This window comes from Myotis nattereri (assembly GCF_964212035.1).
Source record: "Myotis nattereri genome assembly, chromosome: 7".
NCBI classification, from domain to species: domain Eukaryota; kingdom Metazoa; phylum Chordata; class Mammalia; order Chiroptera; family Vespertilionidae; genus Myotis; species Myotis nattereri.
In genome coordinates, this window is record NC_138082.1 from 28,100,513 (window position 1) to 28,119,837 (window position 19,325).

The window sequence follows — 19,325 nt, forward strand, 5'->3', positions numbered from 1 at the left end:
TATTATATGTCAACTGTAATGAAAAATTAGAAATTATATCATAAAGTAGCTTGGAAAAGCTCATGATAAATTCTGATCACTGAAATCTTTGAAGTACTGAAGAAGACACTAAACAGCTTAAAAGAAGGGATTTGCCCCAAGCTCAAGAAGGCAGTTGATGGACAAAGGAACCCCATACACATTGCACACCTACCAGGTGAAGATAAACAGATGCTGTGGGAGAAACATATGGTCCCTTCTCTCAGGACAGTAATATTTCAGTCCCTATCAACTGATCTTTACTGAATTGTGCTTTCAGAGCTTCATGCACAGTCCCATAGGATCGACTTGGACATGTTTCAACAGAATCATCACTCTGCCTCAAACACTGTCCAAAGCTTCTGAAACACACTCCTTCCCTATAAGATTGTGGAAGTATTTCTAATCAAAAGAATTTTTGATTTAATTCTCTAGCACAAATGAGTTAGTGGGCTGCCAGCTGCCGTTGCCACAACATAAGGGAGAGTTTTATAAATGCCCAATAGATCCACTATACCCAAGAGGGTTCTTGTGCATTCAAGACCAGAGAGTCTAGTGTAGTCATCAAAAGCACCACTCTGGGTGGACTTGAGCAAGACACTGCAGGGCTCTGTGCCTTGGTCTTCTGCACCTAAAGGTCAGTACAAGACTATAAGAGAGTTGTTGTGAGAAGTCAGAGCTTGGCACATGAGAAATATGTGAGAAATGCCGCTATTCCTTTTATTATAGATCACTATTCCACAGCATTTCAACAGGTGTTATCCAAAAAAGAGTCTTATAGTCCAATGTCTGGAAATACTAGTTTAAGCAAAGTTAAACAAGCTTTAAAAAAACTAACTAACTGCAGCCCTTCTCAGAGCCTTTAAAATGCTGATATGCAACATGAGTATCAGGAGAGCCACCCAGGATGTCTCCTTTAACAATGGGACCTTTCTGCAGCTGGCAAATCACTGGGTGAAACACTGCTGCCCAGACTGTCTGCTAAGCATGGTCTAATGCAATTGGGAATTGCTTATCAGAATGTACAGAACGTTGATTATAAAAGATACGAACATTGCCGACTACCAGAATGTGCTGGGACTACTTACTGTTAAATATTCCCAATGGCTCAAAATTCAGAATGCTGTCCATGTTGATTTCTTAAAAACATTTATTGTGGTAAGAACACTTACCACTAGCTTAACCCTCTCAACAAATGTTTAAGGAAGCATAGACAGAATGCTATACGGCAGATCTCTAGAGCTTACTCAACTTGCTTCACTGAAACTTTATGCCCTTTCATTAGTACCTGCCCATTTCCCCTCCCCCAGCGTCCGTGGGTGTTTACATCACTTACCCGAGCCCCCTTTTCAGGAAAGCACTGGCAGACAGAGCAATCTCTCCCTCCACAAGGAGTGAACTTCTTTCCACTCTGGAAGGTGAAACATCTGATTCAGTACATGCAACCCATTCCTTAGCCACCTACGTGATACACACATTACAACAAGCATGCTTGCATTGCCTGACTCATGAGGAGTCCAGAGTATACCTTTACCTTTGAGTCTGTGAAAATAAGAGACGAATAGCGATAGATAAAAAGGCAGAGACTTTACCTTGTGGCTTGATAAAAAAAGAGGATTGATGACTTTGTGAGCAAGAGTAAAAGTCTGTGTGGGCCAGGATACAATATGTCAGCTAATTGGCTTTCACCAGAACCTTCGGCATTTCTCCCTCCAGTTTAAGATTCATTTACTAAGTTGTGAATGATCTTAGAGTGTAAACTGTGTAGTTAGGGGAAATATAAGTACACAATGATGCCTAATTCAAAGTATAAGTTTGACTTCTTTTCTTTTTCAGGACTCTCTTGTTTTACCTCCAAGATCAGCTAGGGCGTGTCTCCTTCATGGAGTCCCTCTTATGTCAACATTCTGGTAACAAATTGTTCTTCCTACAATTTGCTGATGCTTCAAGATGGTTCCTCCAACATGTCTCTCAACCAGAAAGCTCCTGAACTTAAATAATATGGGCACTTTCCCCACTTTCCCTGACTTTTCTTCAACACTCTCTTTAAAGACTCGTGTATTTTCTTAACTTAAATGCTCCCCAAACACACACGCACTAATTTGGGGGAAATTAGTCCCCTGCTCTTGCAAATCCTCATTATCTGTATCCAGAGTCATCCATCACTTCAATACAAAAAAGTGTATTTCCAGAGGAGCTGTTTCCATAGGTGGATTCCTCAATGACGGTGCAGTGGAGATGAGCTCTGGGCTTTGTCACTGGCTCGGGCTATGATTGGGAGAGTGGTGCCTAAAGCAGCTCCAGGTGCCAGGAGCTGAGGGCATTAACGCAAATGCCAGAAAGGCATGATCCAGCCAGGCCCAGTGCTCACTGCAGCGTGCGTGTATTAACCACACATTTCTGTAACTGATAGATTGTTTTAAACTCAAGGCTGTAAACTTAAGTCTTTAGATTAATGTATAATGGGGAAACAAAACAGTTAAACCAATATTTATAGTTCTGATGGAAGTTTTATATATATATAATCTATGTACCAATGTAGGTACATAGATATGTATGTGAATATATATATATGAATATGCACATATATAAATACATGTATGTGGGAGGGAAAGGAGTCTATCTAGCATGGTTTTTTTTTTTTCCTTTTCAATCACATAATTTAGAATTTTTTTTTCAGGAAAATTATGCTCAGAAACAATCCAAAAGAAAATATCTTTACATTAAGCAATAATAAAAAGACATCCTTATAAACAAAACTCTTAATGGGTCATTGAAAGTATATAAGAATTTAAACCTTGACAAGAGCCAAGCAATTAGATAATTAAAGTTTAAAAAATGTATTTGAAGTTTTAGAAATAGATGCCTCTTGAGTTTTGAGTAATTCTGTTATTTATGATGTAGAAACATAGAGTTCAAAACCCTGGTAAGGTAAAAAAGAAAATTAAATTAATAAATGCCCAGGGCCAGATCAGGACAGCATGAAAGCATTAAAACAACTAGTCTGAACACTTAGGTTCATTTGAGGTTGGGTTCATTACTATGTGTTCAGTGAAATATCAAAACAACCAGAGAAAAAGGAGGGGCAGTTGATCCAATGGCTTGATAATAAAGGCAAGTTTGTTGTTTTATTGTGTTTTTTTTTGTGTGTGTGTGTGTGTGTGTGTGTTTTAACTTCATTGTGCCAAGCATCACTGAGATATTTGGGAGCAAAATTACATTCAGAGAAGAATCCATTTAAAATAGATCAGCAGATTCTAATAAAGAAACAGAAATAGTTGTATGTAAAGCTTTGACTTGGACCAATAAAAGAAAAAAGCAAGAGGAGATTTTAGTCTCTACAAAGTTCTTCTACATTAGACACAGCCCAATAAACAGCATTTGAAAAGGAGGAGGCGTGTATAGAGGAAGAATCTTAAAAAACAGATTGTAGGAACCCATTAAAAGAAGATAAAGACTCTATTTCAGACAAGTCAACATTCAAAATATATACTGTACTCACTGGCAATATACTGACATTCTCTAAAACCAATGTAACTTCTTCAAAGAGAAAAAAGGAAAAGTCATGATCCATTTTATGATAGATATTTTTAAATAAATATTTATTGCATAGAAAGTTTAAGAAAATAATGTTATTAATTTATAGATTAGTCATCTGCCCTATATTTGTACCTCTATTTTCTTTTTTGAAAAATAAATAACATATGCACATGATTAAAAAAAAACACACACCAAATAGTGCAAAAGAGTATAATGGGAAAAGACATTTTCTCTTCCATCGTGGCCTCCCATTCTCTCACTAGAGGTAATTGATCTCCTCAAATTGGTGTCTGGGTATTTATAAGCACATTCACATGATTATCACATGCATACACACACAACTTTTTGGTGTGGTATATTTTCCTGTGCCTTGCTGTTTTCACTTAATCAGATGTCTTCAAAATCATGCCAAAATAATACATTTGGCTACACACAAAGTATTCTAACTTGTGTAATCAGTCTTTACTGATGGAAATGTAACTATCTCCCTTCTGTTGCTACTGAACAATATCCTGCAACTAATATTGTTGTGCATTTATCTTTATGCACAAGTCAATGTAAGTATGTATGATACATTCCAAAAAGATAAATTCCGGTGTCAACAGGTACATGCACTTAAAATCTTGAAAGTTAAATTGCCTCCCATTGACACTGCAGCAATTTATATCTCCACCTTTACAACCCAACTATAGCATAGCCACTCCTTGTGTGAACTCCAGAATCTCTGCATACACAGGCTGCTGGGAAAATCCAGAGCAGGACGATCTTTGGTTCAGGAACCAAATTCATTCATATGGAACATAAGGAACACAGGAAGCGAAATTTAGGACTCTGTAAACCTTCATAATAATAATAAAAAGAATATAATACAAAAATAAACAGGAATATCAAATAAGATAAGTAGAAAAATCCACACACATATATTTCAGTGTGTTTCATTTATTATTTCAGGTGATGCTCTCAAGTGCATGTGAACTGAGCTGGATAAATCTTACCATCTTTACTTCAATCAGGATAAACTGAGTCTTGGTTAGGTTAAGAGATCAATCATTGTCACAGCCAAGAACCAAGACTTCTCATTTCTGAACACAAATGCCTTCTACTCCTGACTGATAAGAAGAGAACAGAAAGAAGCTTTCTATTTGATTTGCTTTGATAACTTGCATCACAGAATTGGATTGGGTGGATCCAAGCTGGAGAGATGAGATAGAAATGTGTTCACTAGAGTGATTTAATGCAGCCCAGCTGTCTTAAGATCGACCTGAGTTACAGGCAGCCCATTGAATTTCCCAAAAACATCTGAAGTTGGTTTTTAATAACTTAGATTCTTAGATCTTATTACAGAATGTTCTAGTCTTATCTTACTCCAGAGTTAAAATTTCAAATTTAATCTTATATTTCTTGATTTAATCGTGAAGTGGCCCAGCTGCTTCCTGGCCCTCTCTAAAAAATGTTTTTAAGAAAGGATTATATTATAAAATAAAAATATCTCCAATATCATTTGGAGGCAGTTTGCTAAGCAGTCTTGACTGTAAAAGATAAAAGAAACTTTAGAGTTCATCTAGTCCAACACTTCATTTTACAGATGAGAAAACTGAATCCCAGGGAGCTACTTGCTTAAAAATATAACAAAAATATTCAATAAAGTGAATTTTCAGCATGCCATCAGAGCTAATTAATGTACTTACCCCATATACAAGTTGCATAGAGAAGAGAATAAGTGTAAGTGACCTACAAAAAAGCAAAAATGCAGATGAATTTAAACTGTCCCTTTTCATGCAAACCACAATAAATAAGTAAATAAATAAAGGAATTAATTCTAGAAAACTTCTTATATTGAATAGGCTGTTGACACCAGCTGATTGTCATTGGTGACAAGATAAACATTATCCTCTCTCTAGTGGTCTTCATTACCTTTCCCCTTATTAATCAGTCCCGAAGTACTCACACCCCTTGGTGAGGTCCTCATTGTGCTGGGTACCATGGAGACACTGAAGGCGAAGCTTGGTTGGATAGATGAGTGAAGGAAAATGACTCTCAGAATGAAAACTAGAGAGGAGAGGCTTTGCCCAGGGACGGTGCAAAGACAGTGCATGCGGAATGACATTAAGGAAAGCCAGCTGGAAGGAGGTAGGAGGGAAGGAAGCCTAGCTGGACAGGGAGATAGTTTGGAAAGGGACGCAGAAATGTTGAATGATGTGCTCAAAAAGTCACAGGCAGACTGGTACCAAGTCAGGGGGATGGGGGGGAGGCGGTCAGGTCCGGTCTGAGTCCCACCACTCAGTCCTTCCTCTCTTCCTGCAGTATATGTTAAAAAATAATGAGCTCTTTAACGAACCATTCAAAATTAAGATTACTTTGCAGTTTCCTCCGCATCCTCTTCAAACAAGTAAGACTCAATGGCACTTCTGATAACTACATGCTCCTTTCCACCACCCTCTCCTCCTTCATTGCCCAAAATACGTGTTCATCAGCTTGAAAATTTTTCATATTTTTCATTATTTAATGTTTCTCTGCCTTAACTCCCAAAGTCTCTTTTAGTCACTTGTAACAATATCATATTAGCTTCCTACTGCTACTACCACAAACTCAGAGGCTTAACACATAACACACATTCATAATCTTATGGTCTGGGGGTCAGAAGTCTGAAATGGGTCTCACTGGGTCACACCGGTGAAAATCAAAGCATTGGCAGGACTGTGTTCCTTCTGGAGATGCCAGGGGAGAGTCGGTTTCCCTGCCTTGTCTGGAGTCTAGAGGCTGCCCGCATTCCTTGGCTTGTGCTCGCTTCCATCTTCAAAGCCAGCAGGGGCAGGTCAAGTCTCTCTCTTGCTGTATCCCTCTGACCTCTTCCTCTTCTACCACATCCCTTCTTGGACCCTCACTCTCCTGCCTCCTTCTCCTACTTCGAAGGGCCCTTCTGATTATACTGGATCCACCCTGATAATCCAAGATAATCTCCCCCTGGAAAGGTTAGCTGATTAGCAATCTTAATTCCACATGCGACTGTAAATCTCCCTTGCCACAAAACAAAACATAGTCATGGGATTAGGATGTAGACTTCTTTGGGGGCATGTATCCTGTTTACCGTACTCATGAAATGCATTGAACTAACTCTGCTAGTTATAGGGACTCTGCTGCTCTGGACATAAAGGAAACGTTTTGCTCTTCAAAGCCAGTGTGTAAGAGCCAGAACCTGCAGCCTTTAAGTGGGCACCTTCCCATTCGGTAAGAGTATGCGGGTGCAATTCAGGGAGAATAGAAAGGATTTGTGTTTAATAATAAAAACGAGATGCAAAATGGCAGGCATAACCCATCGATTTCTGGAATGACTGGCTTTTTGACACATGAAGCATTCACATAATTCATACCTATAAAACCAACATAGAGCCCTAGCTGGTTAGGCTCAGTGGATAGGGTGTTGGCCTATGGACGGAAGGGTCCCAGGTCCGATTCTGGTCAAGGGCACATGCCTGGGTTTCGGGCTCGATCCCCAGTCGGTGGCGTGCAGGAGGCAGCTGATCAATGCTTCTCTCTCATCAATGATGTTTCTATCTCTCTCTCCCTCTCCCTTCCCTCTGAAATAATTTAAACATTTTTTTAAAAAACAACAGCATTGAGGAAGCGTTATTATTGAATAAAAGCACTGAGGATGCTCACCAGGGCTTTGTGGCCAAGAGCTTGAACCACCTGAGAGAGCACCTTACTAACTCCATGCGCATGGCTTACTGCACAGCCAGTCTGAGTCCTCAGTCTCCTCTTCCAGACGATTCCCGTTCATAAGCGAGGTCTAAAGTCTGTACATGGTAAATATAAACATATCCCTTAAAACACAGTATGGATTATAAGGTTGAAATCATTACTTTCCTTGTTCATAGCTAGTGATGAAAATATTCAAAACTTCAAAAAAATATTTTACATAATCTTTCCTTAGTGGGAGGTAGTTAAACTGAATAAATATCAATTTGTATTCTTAAAAATAAAAATACTCTCAAATTCCTTATATGTCAAATATATTTTTGAGAAGTAAAAAGATGTATCTATATACACATATATACATAAAATGCTTGCATAAAAAGTATTGCTTCATTTCTCTAAGTGGAATTTTCTTCTATTTAATTGTTTTTCTTGAAAATCCGAATTAAATTCACTTGAGTGCTATTTTTACTGTTTGAAAGTAGGAAAGGAACCCTCTAGTATAGAAACACATATTTTGCACACATACAGCAAATATATGTCAAATATTTTTATGTAAAATGATACAACTAATGTGGAAATGTTTTGATAGTTCCTCAAAAAGTTAAACATAAGAGTTACCATCCAACCCAGCTATTCCATTTCTAGGTATAAAACCAAGAGAATTGGCAATATATGTTCACACAAAAACTTGCACATGAATATTCATAGCAGAATTATTCATAATAGCCTGAAAGCAGAAACAAGCCAAATGTCCATCAACTGATGATTGGATAAGCAAAAAGTGCTTCAGCGGTTCTCAACCTGTGGGTTTCGACCCCTTTGGCGGTCAAACAACCCTTTCACAGGGGTCGCCTAAGACCATCCTGCATATCAGATATTTACGTTATGATTCATAACAGTAGCAACATTACAGTTATGAAGTAGCAATGAAAATAATTTTATGGTTGGATCACAGCATGAGGAACTGTATTTAAAGGGCCAGAAGTTTGAGAACCACTGTATCCATACATTGCCTTTGGCCATAAAATAAAATGAAAGACTGATACATGCTACAGCATGGATGAACCTTGAAAACACTATGCTAAGTGAAAGGAGTCACACACTATATGATTTCATGTAGGTGAAATATCCCAAACAGGCAAATCCATAGAGACAGAAAATCGATTAGTAATTACTAGAGGTTGGCAAAGAGAATTGGGAGGTACAGGGTTTCTTTTGGGGTGATGGAAATGTTCTGGAATTAGATAGTGGTGATGGTTGCACAACATTCTGAATATACTAAAAACCACTGAATTATAAACTTTAAAGGAGTCAAAAAGATGAATTTTATTTTGTGAACTTTATCTCAATAAAATAAGAAAGACTATTTTGACTCAAAGAACTTATGACTTTGATAAAAGATTTCTTTTGGCTCAAAGAATTGAAATGTCTCATCTTAAAAACTGGCTTTGCTGAATACCAGAATTGGGTAGAGAGCAGAAAACTAGGAGTGTCGGATATTACAAGCTATTTTTAAATGTCTGGGTAAAACCTGGATAAACTAACTCAATGATGTGTTTATGAGAGACTAGTTTTCTAAGTAAGTTTTGTAAGTAAGTGGTAGAGCAACATTCCATGATACAGTTTCAAAACCAATAGAAACAGAATCTCTTTCAGTGCCCAGATCTTTTCCCATCCCTAAATCCATCCTTTTATTTTTGTGTGTGGTGTGTGTTTTTTGTTTGTTTGTTTGTTTTTTATTTATTTATTTTATTGCTTAAAGTATTACAAAGGGTATTACATATGTGTCTTTTTTTTTCCCCGCCCTTGACAATCCCCTGGCCTCTCCTACCCCCCAGTGTCTTATGTCCAATGGCCTAAATCCATCCTTTTAAATAAAGGTTTTTTTAGTTGCATTCTAGAAGTCAGTCTCAAGAAAACAAATTATTGTTTTGGAAGAAATACATGAATTGGTTTGAATCATTTAAAATGTACTTGATATCTGTAATAATAAAAGCATAATATGCTAATTAGACCAGATATCCTTCCAGACGATCTTCCGGACGAAACTGGGGCTATGAGGGCCAAGCCCCTTACCCGAATTTTGTGCATCGGGCCTCTAGTTTTAAATAAATTGAAAGCACAGGCATAAATTAAAGAAAATCAGAGATATTTGCATTTTTACCTCAAAAGAGATACATGATACAATTATTCTCTATGCATAATTGTGATAAAGGGGGTACAAAAGGGGATTTTATTAAAATAGAGTATTGATATCATCACCTTTCAGAGTAAGAATGCCTTATCATGGATCATGATCCTGATAACCTAGGAGTTCCTTTGTACATTTTAATTGAATTGCTGGATGGCTGGACAAATGGATGGCTGGACAAATGGATGGATGGATGGATGGATGGATGGACGGACGGAACAATCTGCAGGAAACCTAACTGGTCTCCCCATTAGTGGGACTGCCCAATGTAAAAGGACACTGGGCCAAATCGGTTTGGCTCAGTGGATAGGAGCGTTGGCCTGCGGACTGAAAGGTCCCAGGTTCAATTCTGGTCAAGGGCATGTACCTTGGTTGCGGGCACATTCCCAGTAGGAGGTGTGCAGGAGGCAGCTGGTCGATGTTTCTCTCTCATCGATGTTTCTAACTCTCTATCCCTCTCCCTTCCTCTCTGTAAAAAATCAATAAAATATATTTTAAAAAATAAAATAAAATAAAAGGACATTGATAACAATGAACAGACACAGCTATATGGGGAGTACCCAATGCATTCTCATCACCATGCACTTAGTTATTGTATATGCTCTATGACCACAGGGATTTCATCTTTGACTTCAAGTTTATTTTTTATTGTTGACATTTTTACAGATGTCCCCCTTTTTCCCCTCTCTCCCCACTCCCAGGCCTTCAACACACTAATATGTCCACAGGCATGGATGCATGGAACAGCCTGACAGATCTCAGAGGTGAGAGGGGTAGGGTGGATGGGGAGAGATTAACCAAATAAATTATATGCATACAAGCATAACCCATGGATACACTCAACAGTGGTGAGAGGATTTCATCTGTTTTTATTCGCGGATTTATCCCCAGTGCCATAATAATGCCTGGAACACAGTAAGTGCTCCAGGATGTATTTGTTGTATGAATAAACTTGGGGAAGAGACTTTGGGACCTTCAGAATGTGAAACAAATATATTAAATAGGAAAAGTAAGATGAGGCTAACTCTGAATACAGGTGAGGGAGGGGAGGAAGGGAGAGTGAGGGAGATGGAGAGGAATAATAACAGCTTTGGGGGAAGTGAAGAGAAATAAGCATTTACTGGCCATATGTAGGATTCTTTGCTAAGTGTTGTTCACATCAAGTCACTTCCTTCTCATCAAGTTTAGTAAGAAAAGTATTATTTACGTTGTACAGAAAAAACAAACTGGATAAATGCAAGTAATCTGTGCAAAGTAACAGAGCTAATAAACAGCAGAACTGACTGTAATACGTATCCCTTCTCCCACTTGAACCCTGGCATGGCAGCCTTCAGACTTTTCTGTTCTCATACTCCCATAAGAATTTTGAAAAACCTATGCACACTACCTCTTTTTTTTTTCAAGTTCATATATAAAAACTTTCATCTTCTTTTTAAATAGTTCCAAAGAGTATAATCTGGAACACTGTAAATGATGACCTATAAAATAAAACTGTTGCAGAATTATTTCAGGTGTGGCCAAGAAATCATAAGGCCATGGCAATCAATTTTCACCACCATCAGTTTAAAATATATGTGTACAAGTTCTTTAACAACAGAAATTTTATATTCATTTTCTTCTTGAATTCATATTTATATTATCTTTCCCCACATACACCCTAGTGCAATATAATTTTATACTTGAAAACCATATTGATCACCCTATCATACTTCTCTGCAACAAAAAATTATATAAATGGAATATTTTTTTATATCCTATGATTGCAAATCTCTAAGTCTTAAAAAATGTATTTCTCCTGGATTGGCTTATCATTATGATGATTAGTAGTATGACATTCATCAAATAAATTTAAATTTTGATAGACAATTATTAAACATTAAAAGTAAAATTTTATTGGAATTGTAGTTGGTAATGAATGAATGGGGCTTTTTTGTATCTCCATTTAGCCCTAAATTAATAATACTTCTTACTGGAATAAGACAGGTTCAACAACAATCCTACTTCTGTTTTAATTTTTAAAGCTATAAATTCTAATAAAACGTATTCACAGAAAATAAGAAGTTGTGAATAAAAGGCATCTGTTATACAAATGTCATTAAATTGTATGCCAAAAGCAATACAGACTTTATCATCCAGATTATTTTGAGTAATATTTCAGCTGAAAAGCCTTCCTTCCATTGTGATGACTGCAAAAGTTGGGAACCACCTGGTCCGGAGGACGTGGAGCCCAAGAGGTAGAACTCTTTCCATTCTCAACACTGGCATTTACACTGCACATCACTTGGCCCCATAAACAGTCCTTATACTCTGGGGCAAAGCAGGTTAGGGATGGATGGGGGCAGGGGAATGGGGTAAGGATATGTCTTTCTTTTAAAAAGTAGACAAAGGACTAGTGTTAAAGGGTCGCTGAGAACCTGGGCTATTTTCAGATAGAACAATTCAAAAAAAGAATATATATAGCAGTTGAGAATCTAGACATTGATTCCTTTATTTAATTTTTCAAGCTGCCTGCATGAATCTTAAGAATCTTTTTGGCCCTAATCGGTTTGGCTCAGTGGATAGAGCGTCAGCCTGCGGACTCAAAGGTCCCAGGTTTGATTCTGGTCAAGGGCATGTACCTTGGTTGTGGGCACATCCCCAGTAGGGAGTGTGCAGGAGGCGGCTGATCGATGTGTCTCTCTCATCGATGTTTCTAACTCTCTATCTCTCTCCCTTCCTCTCTGTAAAAAATCAATAAAATATATTTTTAAAAAATATATATATATTTTAAAAATATATTTTTAAAAAATATATATATATTTTATTGATTTTTTTTACAGAGAGGAAGGGAGAGAGATAGAGAGTTAGAAACATCGATGAGAGAGACACATCGATCAGCCGCCTCCTGCACATCTCCCACCTGGGATGTGCCCGCAACCCAGTTATATGCCCTCGACCGGAATCGAACCTGGGACCCTTCAGTCCGCAGGCCGAAGCTCTATCCACTGAGCCAAACCGGTTTCGGCAATAAAATATATTTTTACAAAATATTTTTTTAAAAAAAGATTTTTTTTTTTTGTCCCCCAAAGTCCATGTAGTCAGTTTGAAGATTTTTGCTCTGAATGAGCTGCCAAAGATCCCTTGTTCGCTGGTTCACCTGGAGTGAGCCTCAGATAACCATCCCACAGGCTGTCTAGCCTAAATCAAGCCAGACTTTACGACTGTTCTCCTGCCTAAGCTGCAGCAGTAGCTAACCACAGCCCCATCCTCTCTCCGCTGGACACTGTGAACAGCATTGTGCACTACACTCTACAGTTCACAAAAGGCTGTCACACTTAACCCACAACAATCTATGAGGATTTTATTTGTTGTAACTGCCTGTGTTAAGAGCATCAACACTTTTGTCTCAACCAGGCTTTTTTTATTCTGAGGACGAAAAAAAGGGAAGGCCTGCATGGCAATTTTGCAAACTCAAAGACCTCAAGTATCCACAAAGGATGGTCTGAAATTAAAACTTGAACTAAAGCAGCAGAGCGTCATGTCCTAGGCCAGTATCTTCCCTGACAAAGGTCAATCTTTACCTTAACTGAGCCTATTGTCTTTTTGCATCTACTATAACAAACACATCAGTGAAATGTCAGGGTTAACTTGTAACTTCCTTTTTCTGGACCCCTCAGGGCACAACCACAAGTTCCTGGCACCAAGACTGAGCCCATAAATTCCTTCATTATTACTGTCATCATGTTAATTGTTGACTGTTAACTATCCTGTAGCCACCTAAGTAAAAAGAAGTGTTTATCATTTTACTTTTTATCCAATCCCAGAGGTTTCCTCACTTTGCTTTCTCCTGCCTTTCTAATCTATCACCAATGGATTTCATGTACAGTGGGGCCTTGACTTGCGAGTGTCCCGACTAACGAGTTTTTCTAGATACAAGCCATCTCTTGACCGATTTTTTGCTTTGAGTTGCGAGCTAAAATTCGGGTTACGAGCCAGCTTCAGATACCCCACTGATTGGCACAGTGAACGTCACAGTGAACGCCACATCAGCCCAGCATCACGTGTCTCACTCGTTCACTTTTGATTCGACATATGAGTAATTTGAGTTACAAGCTCCGTCACAGAACGAATTAAACTCGTAAGTCAAGGCCCCACTGTAACCCATTTACATCTCCTCCTTTGATTGAAATGTATAAAACAAGATGAAAAACTGCCATTCTCTGGAGCATTATCCCACTATGGTGAGATTCTGCTTCCCAGCAATTGTCCACAGTTTGGCTCAAATAAACTCGCAAAAATTCTTTACAGGTTTGAATGTTTTTACATTAACAATTCCATCAAACAAAAATACCCCATCACTCAGAACAGCATCCCTCCTAGCGGTTCTCAACCTGTGGTCGCGACCCCTCTGGGGGTCGAACGACCCTTTCACAGGGGTCACCTAAGACCATCGGAAAACACATATATAATTACATATTGTTTCTGTGGTTAATCACTATGCTTTAATTATGTTCCATTTGTAACAATGAAATTGGGGGTCACCACAACATGAGGAACCGTATTAAAAGGTCGCGGCATTAGGAGGTTGAGAACCACTGCATCTCACAAAAAAATGGCTGTTACCGCTTGACACTGTGTTTCCAGTGGAGTCTATCACTACTGCAAAAAAAACAAAATCTCCAAACAATCCAAAGTGCTATGCCATGAACACATATGCAAATGATAGCTTTGGAGAATTGCCTATCTAGGAAACTTCTGCAAAAGTTGTGTGCCTTTCAAAGAACATGATTTACTTTGCCCACTTTTATTCCCAAGGCAGAGGTGTTCTCCATAGACTGATTCATCCTAGCCCTGTCAGCCCGGCTCGGTGGGGTGTGACCAGGTTTTCATCACCTGGTGCTGTCTCCCCAGCCACATTGACATGGGGACAACCATCTGACCCAACCCAAGGTTTGGCTTAGTGACATTGAACTCTGGCTCTGGGCTGGAGGATGGTGCCGAAAGATAATCTGGATCAGTCCTCTTGGAAAGCTGAAATGATGAAATTGAGAGTAGAAGTGAGGATGAGGGAGGAAGGATGCATCCAGAAATGCCCCGAGGTCGAGTAGGGCATTAGAAAATGGGGACAGGTCAAGGCAAAGTACAAGCCTTAAGTTAGAAAAAAACAGATATGCAGAGTAATCATAAACAGCTCTTTTCAAAAGAAGAAAATGCAAAAAGACAGAGGGTTTCATGAGAGGATTGAAGACTAGCTCATTCCCAAGAGCTTTTCTTGGTGCAGTCTTAGAGTCAGTGCCTGTTACTTGAGCAAACTGATCTAGGCAACTTGGTCGAAGGCCGTGACACATCAGGGAGCTCATCTGGAAACCCCCAACAGAGGGAAGGTGAACTTAGGTGACCTGAGTCTTTGACATCCTCCTTGCTCACCAGCCCAAGTGAGGTCCACAGTGCTTTCCCAGTGTGTACTTACATCAGTGTTTTCTAGCATGTATATTCAGTAAATAGCACTGTTCTCTTCTTCCAGCTCCCTGAGGTCATTTCTTTTCTTTTTTAAAAATATATTTTTATTGATTTCAGAGAGGAAGGGAGAGAGAGAGAGAGAGAGATAGAAACATCAATGATGAGAGAGAATCATTGATATGGGCCACCTCCTGCCCGCCCCTCCCCTCTTCCCCCCTCCTCCACCCCCTTACTAAGGATCGAGCCTGCAACAAGGGCATGTGCCCTTGACCGAAATCGAACCTGGGATCCTTCAGTCCACAGGGCGACACTCTATCCACTGAACCAAATTGGCTAGAGCAGGTCATTTCTTTTCTTATGAAAATTTTGGATTCTAACTCCACTGAGAATATCTTCCAAATGCTAAGTCTGGGAACAAGATCTGAGATATTCCAAATCACAATCTCTACCATGGGGAATGTGTTTTCTCTGCAACCCAATCTTGAAAAAAAGTACACTTTGCTGGGGTTCTCATTGACTGGGGAGTTGGGGTGGGCAGTGGCCAAGATTGGAGGACCAGATAAACAGGAGACTGAGCAGCAGAATCTTTTGCTAAAAAGGTAGCAGAAGTATAATGTCTTCTCTTTTCCCAAGTAGCATTAAGTCTGCATTCTTTTTAATAATAATGTTCTTGTTCTTTCAGAGAAATAACTTCCTCTTAACTCAGTGACTACATGTTCTTTTCTTTTAACCTTTTGACACTGAACTATCTGAAGACTCTCTAAGGCTAAATTTTTTAAATGGTTTGAACACCTACTTGTATATACCTTTATCTTTCCAAAATAGAAAAATTCCTAAAGGCTAAGATTTTGAAAAAAAAAAAAAAAAAAAAAAAAGCAAAGGGCCTGAAAGTCTAGAAAAAATGCTCCCAGATAAAGAATGGCATGCCCTGTCTACCTTAGAGGCCAACATCTTCCAAGGTTTACACATTCCTTTTTAAGAAATCATCTGGCCCTGGCTGGGTTGCTCAGTTGTTTCAACTGTGGTCCCATACACCAAAACAGTTGTGGGTTCAATTCCTAGTCAGGGCATATATCTAGGCTGTGGGTTCAATCCCTGAACAGGGCATGTATGGGAGGCAACTGTTCAATGTCTTTCCTTCTCTTTCTCCATCACTTTCTCTCGAAAAATCAATACAAATATATTCTCAGTGAAGATTTAAAAAAGAGAGAGAGATCAACTAACCTTCTTCCAACATACAAGCGGGTTGCTTGGTTTTGCTCTTTCTAAAATCCCATATCTTCTGCTTGACTCTATCTGCAGTCTTTCAAAGACTTCAGTTTAGTTTGAGCTTTTTAGTAAAAACAGTCAATCTCATCAAACATCACGAGTGGGTCATGAATCTGTGTGGTCCATGAACTATTGGAATGTGACTGGAGCTTCATATTCTCTAAGAAGCAATAGCGATAAACTTGAGAGCTACTCAAGTAAATTCTTAAGAATGACTCTGAGTTTCAACTTGATTAGAATGTTGCTGGATTATGGCCACACCCACCCCCACTTCTCCTTCCCCCCTGGTTCGGTTGAATTTTTTAAGGGTGCTGCAGAGTTCTCAGTTGACCTTGGAGTTGAGTTTGCTAGTCTAAGGCCAACTGGACCATATCTTAACTCATCCACCACTCCTCCAATAGTGGCTTTTCTTATCATATTGTCCTTTGCTATCTCTTCCCAATAGCAACAGAAAATTTGACATCATAATAATGTTACCACATGGGAAAGGCATGGAAATGATAAATGCTCTAAAAACATACAACTAATTTTCAAAACCGGAAGGGCCCTTCATTCCCAACTCAAGAATGACATTTTGACTCAGAATGCTGCATGTCTGTTGCCAAAAACACTAATCCCCAGGTTTCTCTTGGTCTGTGATTTTCCTGGGCAGGGCTAGAGTGACTCTATCTGAAGTCTCTGGATCTTTCAGACCTCCGGGAACTGCCTTTGGGGTAAGCTCTGGCAGTAATACCCTGTGATCCCACCAGACAAGGCCCATCCTCCATCCCGCAACCACAATGTGAGGTTAGCTTTCGTTTGCCTTAGATGACTTCTTCCCTCGTCCTGAGAGACTGGCTGCCTTCCTCTCCTGGTGCCTTGTGCCCTCATGGTTAGGGATGTGAGCAGAGCTCTAGAGTTAAAAATATTTATGTTAAGATTTTGATCACTTAGCAGTGCAACCTTGAGCAAATTCGGAACTCCTCTGAGCTCTTGATTTCTCAGTATGTAAAACTAATACCTGAGTGAATTGCATGAATCTAATTCTGTTGGCTAGCATAGTGCTTGCTCTGTGGGGGCAGCTCAACAAATGTTTATTTCCTCCTTCCTAATTCATTGTAGAGTAAAAAAGACCTCCCAATAAATTTTAGAAGGAATAAAAAGTTGGGAATTGGGGCAACCCCTAGCCAGCGGTTCTCAACCTGTGGGTCGCGAACAATGAAAATACATCCTGCATATCAGATATTTACATTACGATTTATAACAGTAGCAAAATTACAGTTAGGAAGTAGCAACAAAAATAATTTTATGGTTGGTGGTCACCACAACATGAGGAACTATATTAAAGGGTCACGGCATTAGGAAGGTTGAGAACCACTGCTAGGCAGAGCTCAGGGAGGAACAAGACTTGGTATGGAAAGAAAGGAAGAGAAATAAAAAGGAAGACTAAACTATAACAGTCAGTTTTAAACACCAGGAGAGAGAAATAAGTGAGGGGTATGAATCATCCGTTAGTTCAGAAGAACATAATGAGAAGAACAATTCTAATGAGAATCAGAATTAACCTAAGCTGACTGAGAGGACACTAGGAAAAGGTTGGTATTTGATTTAACAAACCAGAAAGCTGGCTCTTTCTGCTGTCACCATTGCTATTGCTGATGCTTCTCCCCCTATCCTCTTCTTTTCCACCATTAACCTAATCATCATCATCATCCTCATCCCACCATAAGAAATTATGATGAGCCCTAGCTGGTTTGGCTCAGTGGATAGAGCGTCGGCCTGTGGACTGAAGGGTCCCAGGTTCGATTCCAGTCAAGGGCATGTACCTTGGTTGCAGGCACATCCCCAGTAGGGGGTGTGCAGGAGGCAGCTGATCGATGCTTCTCTCTCATCAATGTTTCTAACTCTCTATCCCTCACCCTTCCTCTCTGTAAAAAATCAATAAAATATATTTTTAAAAAAATTATGATGAGCAGCATTTTCAGAGGACTACCTATGTGATAAGCATTGTGCTAAGGGCTTAACACAGATCTGTAATCTTGCAAATAACCCTGAGGTAAGTGATATAATTACTTTATTTTCCCTGCAAATAAGTTACATAGTCAGTAAGTGAAATTTCCAGAATTCAATCTCCAAAGTTTCTTTCTTAACCACTACACCACACAGTTTTAAAGTTCATGGAAACTCATGATTGAGTTCCAAGGATGTAATGTCTAGAAGCATAGAGTTAGCCTTCAATATAGTAATAGCATTAAGAATCCATTATAAATGCAATGGTACACTATGATCCAAAGGCGTTCTGTTTCCTGTGAATCTCAGAAAATTCAAGTTCTCATGTGAAGTTCTATATGTTTGGTACCTAGAAACTCCTCTAGGACAGCTAGATATATATTTTTAAATATATTTTTATTGATTTCAGAGAGGAAGGAAGAGGGAGAGAGAGATAGAAACATCCATGATGAGAGAGAATCATGGATCAGCTGCCTCCTGCAAGTCCCCCACTGGGGATCAAGCCCACAACCCGGGCATGTGCCCTTGACCAGAATCAAACCTGGGACCTTTCAGTTCTCCGTCCGATTCTCAATCCACTGAGCCAAACAGGCTAGGGCCAGCTAGATATCTTAAAGGCACCATTTCCAACTAGGATATAGGAAAGTCAAATGTTAAAGAAAGTAGACACAACCCTTCTTAACAGAATATTAGCAAACCAAACTCATACCTATATAAATTCAAAAGACCTAGGGTAGCCTAAGCTATTTTTTTTAAAACAAATCAGAGCAACAAAGCTGGAAAACTTAAACTACCTGATTTCAAGGCTTGCTATAAAGCTTTAGTAGTAAAGACAATGTGGTACTGATGAAAGAAGAGAAATGTGTGTATCAATGGAGCAAAAAACCCCAAACTTATGATTTTGCATGAAGGTGCCAAAGAAATGTAATGAAGACAGAAAGTCTTTTCAACAAACGATGCACAAACAACTATATATCCACATAGAAAAGGAACCTGTCATCAACAACTCCAAATTAACTCCAAATGGATCACTGACCTGAATTTAAAAATACTACAAAAGAAGAAAACAGGAGCAATATTTGCCATGTTAGCTTAGATGGCATTTTCTCAGCAAACAAGAAAAGCACAAACCTTATAAAATAAAAAAGTTTATAAATTAGATGAATTCCATAAAAATAAA

General features: G+C 38.9%; 1 protein-coding gene across 1 annotated transcript in view; it reads right to left on the reverse strand.

The window, feature by feature from the left end:
• Window positions 1–7,355, reverse strand: part of COL4A4 (collagen type IV alpha 4 chain) — a 93,777-nt gene extending 86,422 nt beyond the window's left edge. The window contains exons 1-3 of the mRNA XM_081095691.1: window positions 7,219–7,355; window positions 5,247–5,289; window positions 1,355–1,429 (exon numbers count right to left, since the gene is read on the reverse strand). Of these exons, the coding sequence (XP_080951817.1) occupies window positions 1,355–1,429; window positions 5,247–5,289; window positions 7,219–7,280 (180 nt within the window). The 5' untranslated portion in view covers window positions 7,281–7,355. The remainder of the gene's footprint in view (window positions 1–1,354; window positions 1,430–5,246; window positions 5,290–7,218) is intronic.
• Window positions 7,356–19,325: the final 11,970 nt, after the last annotated feature.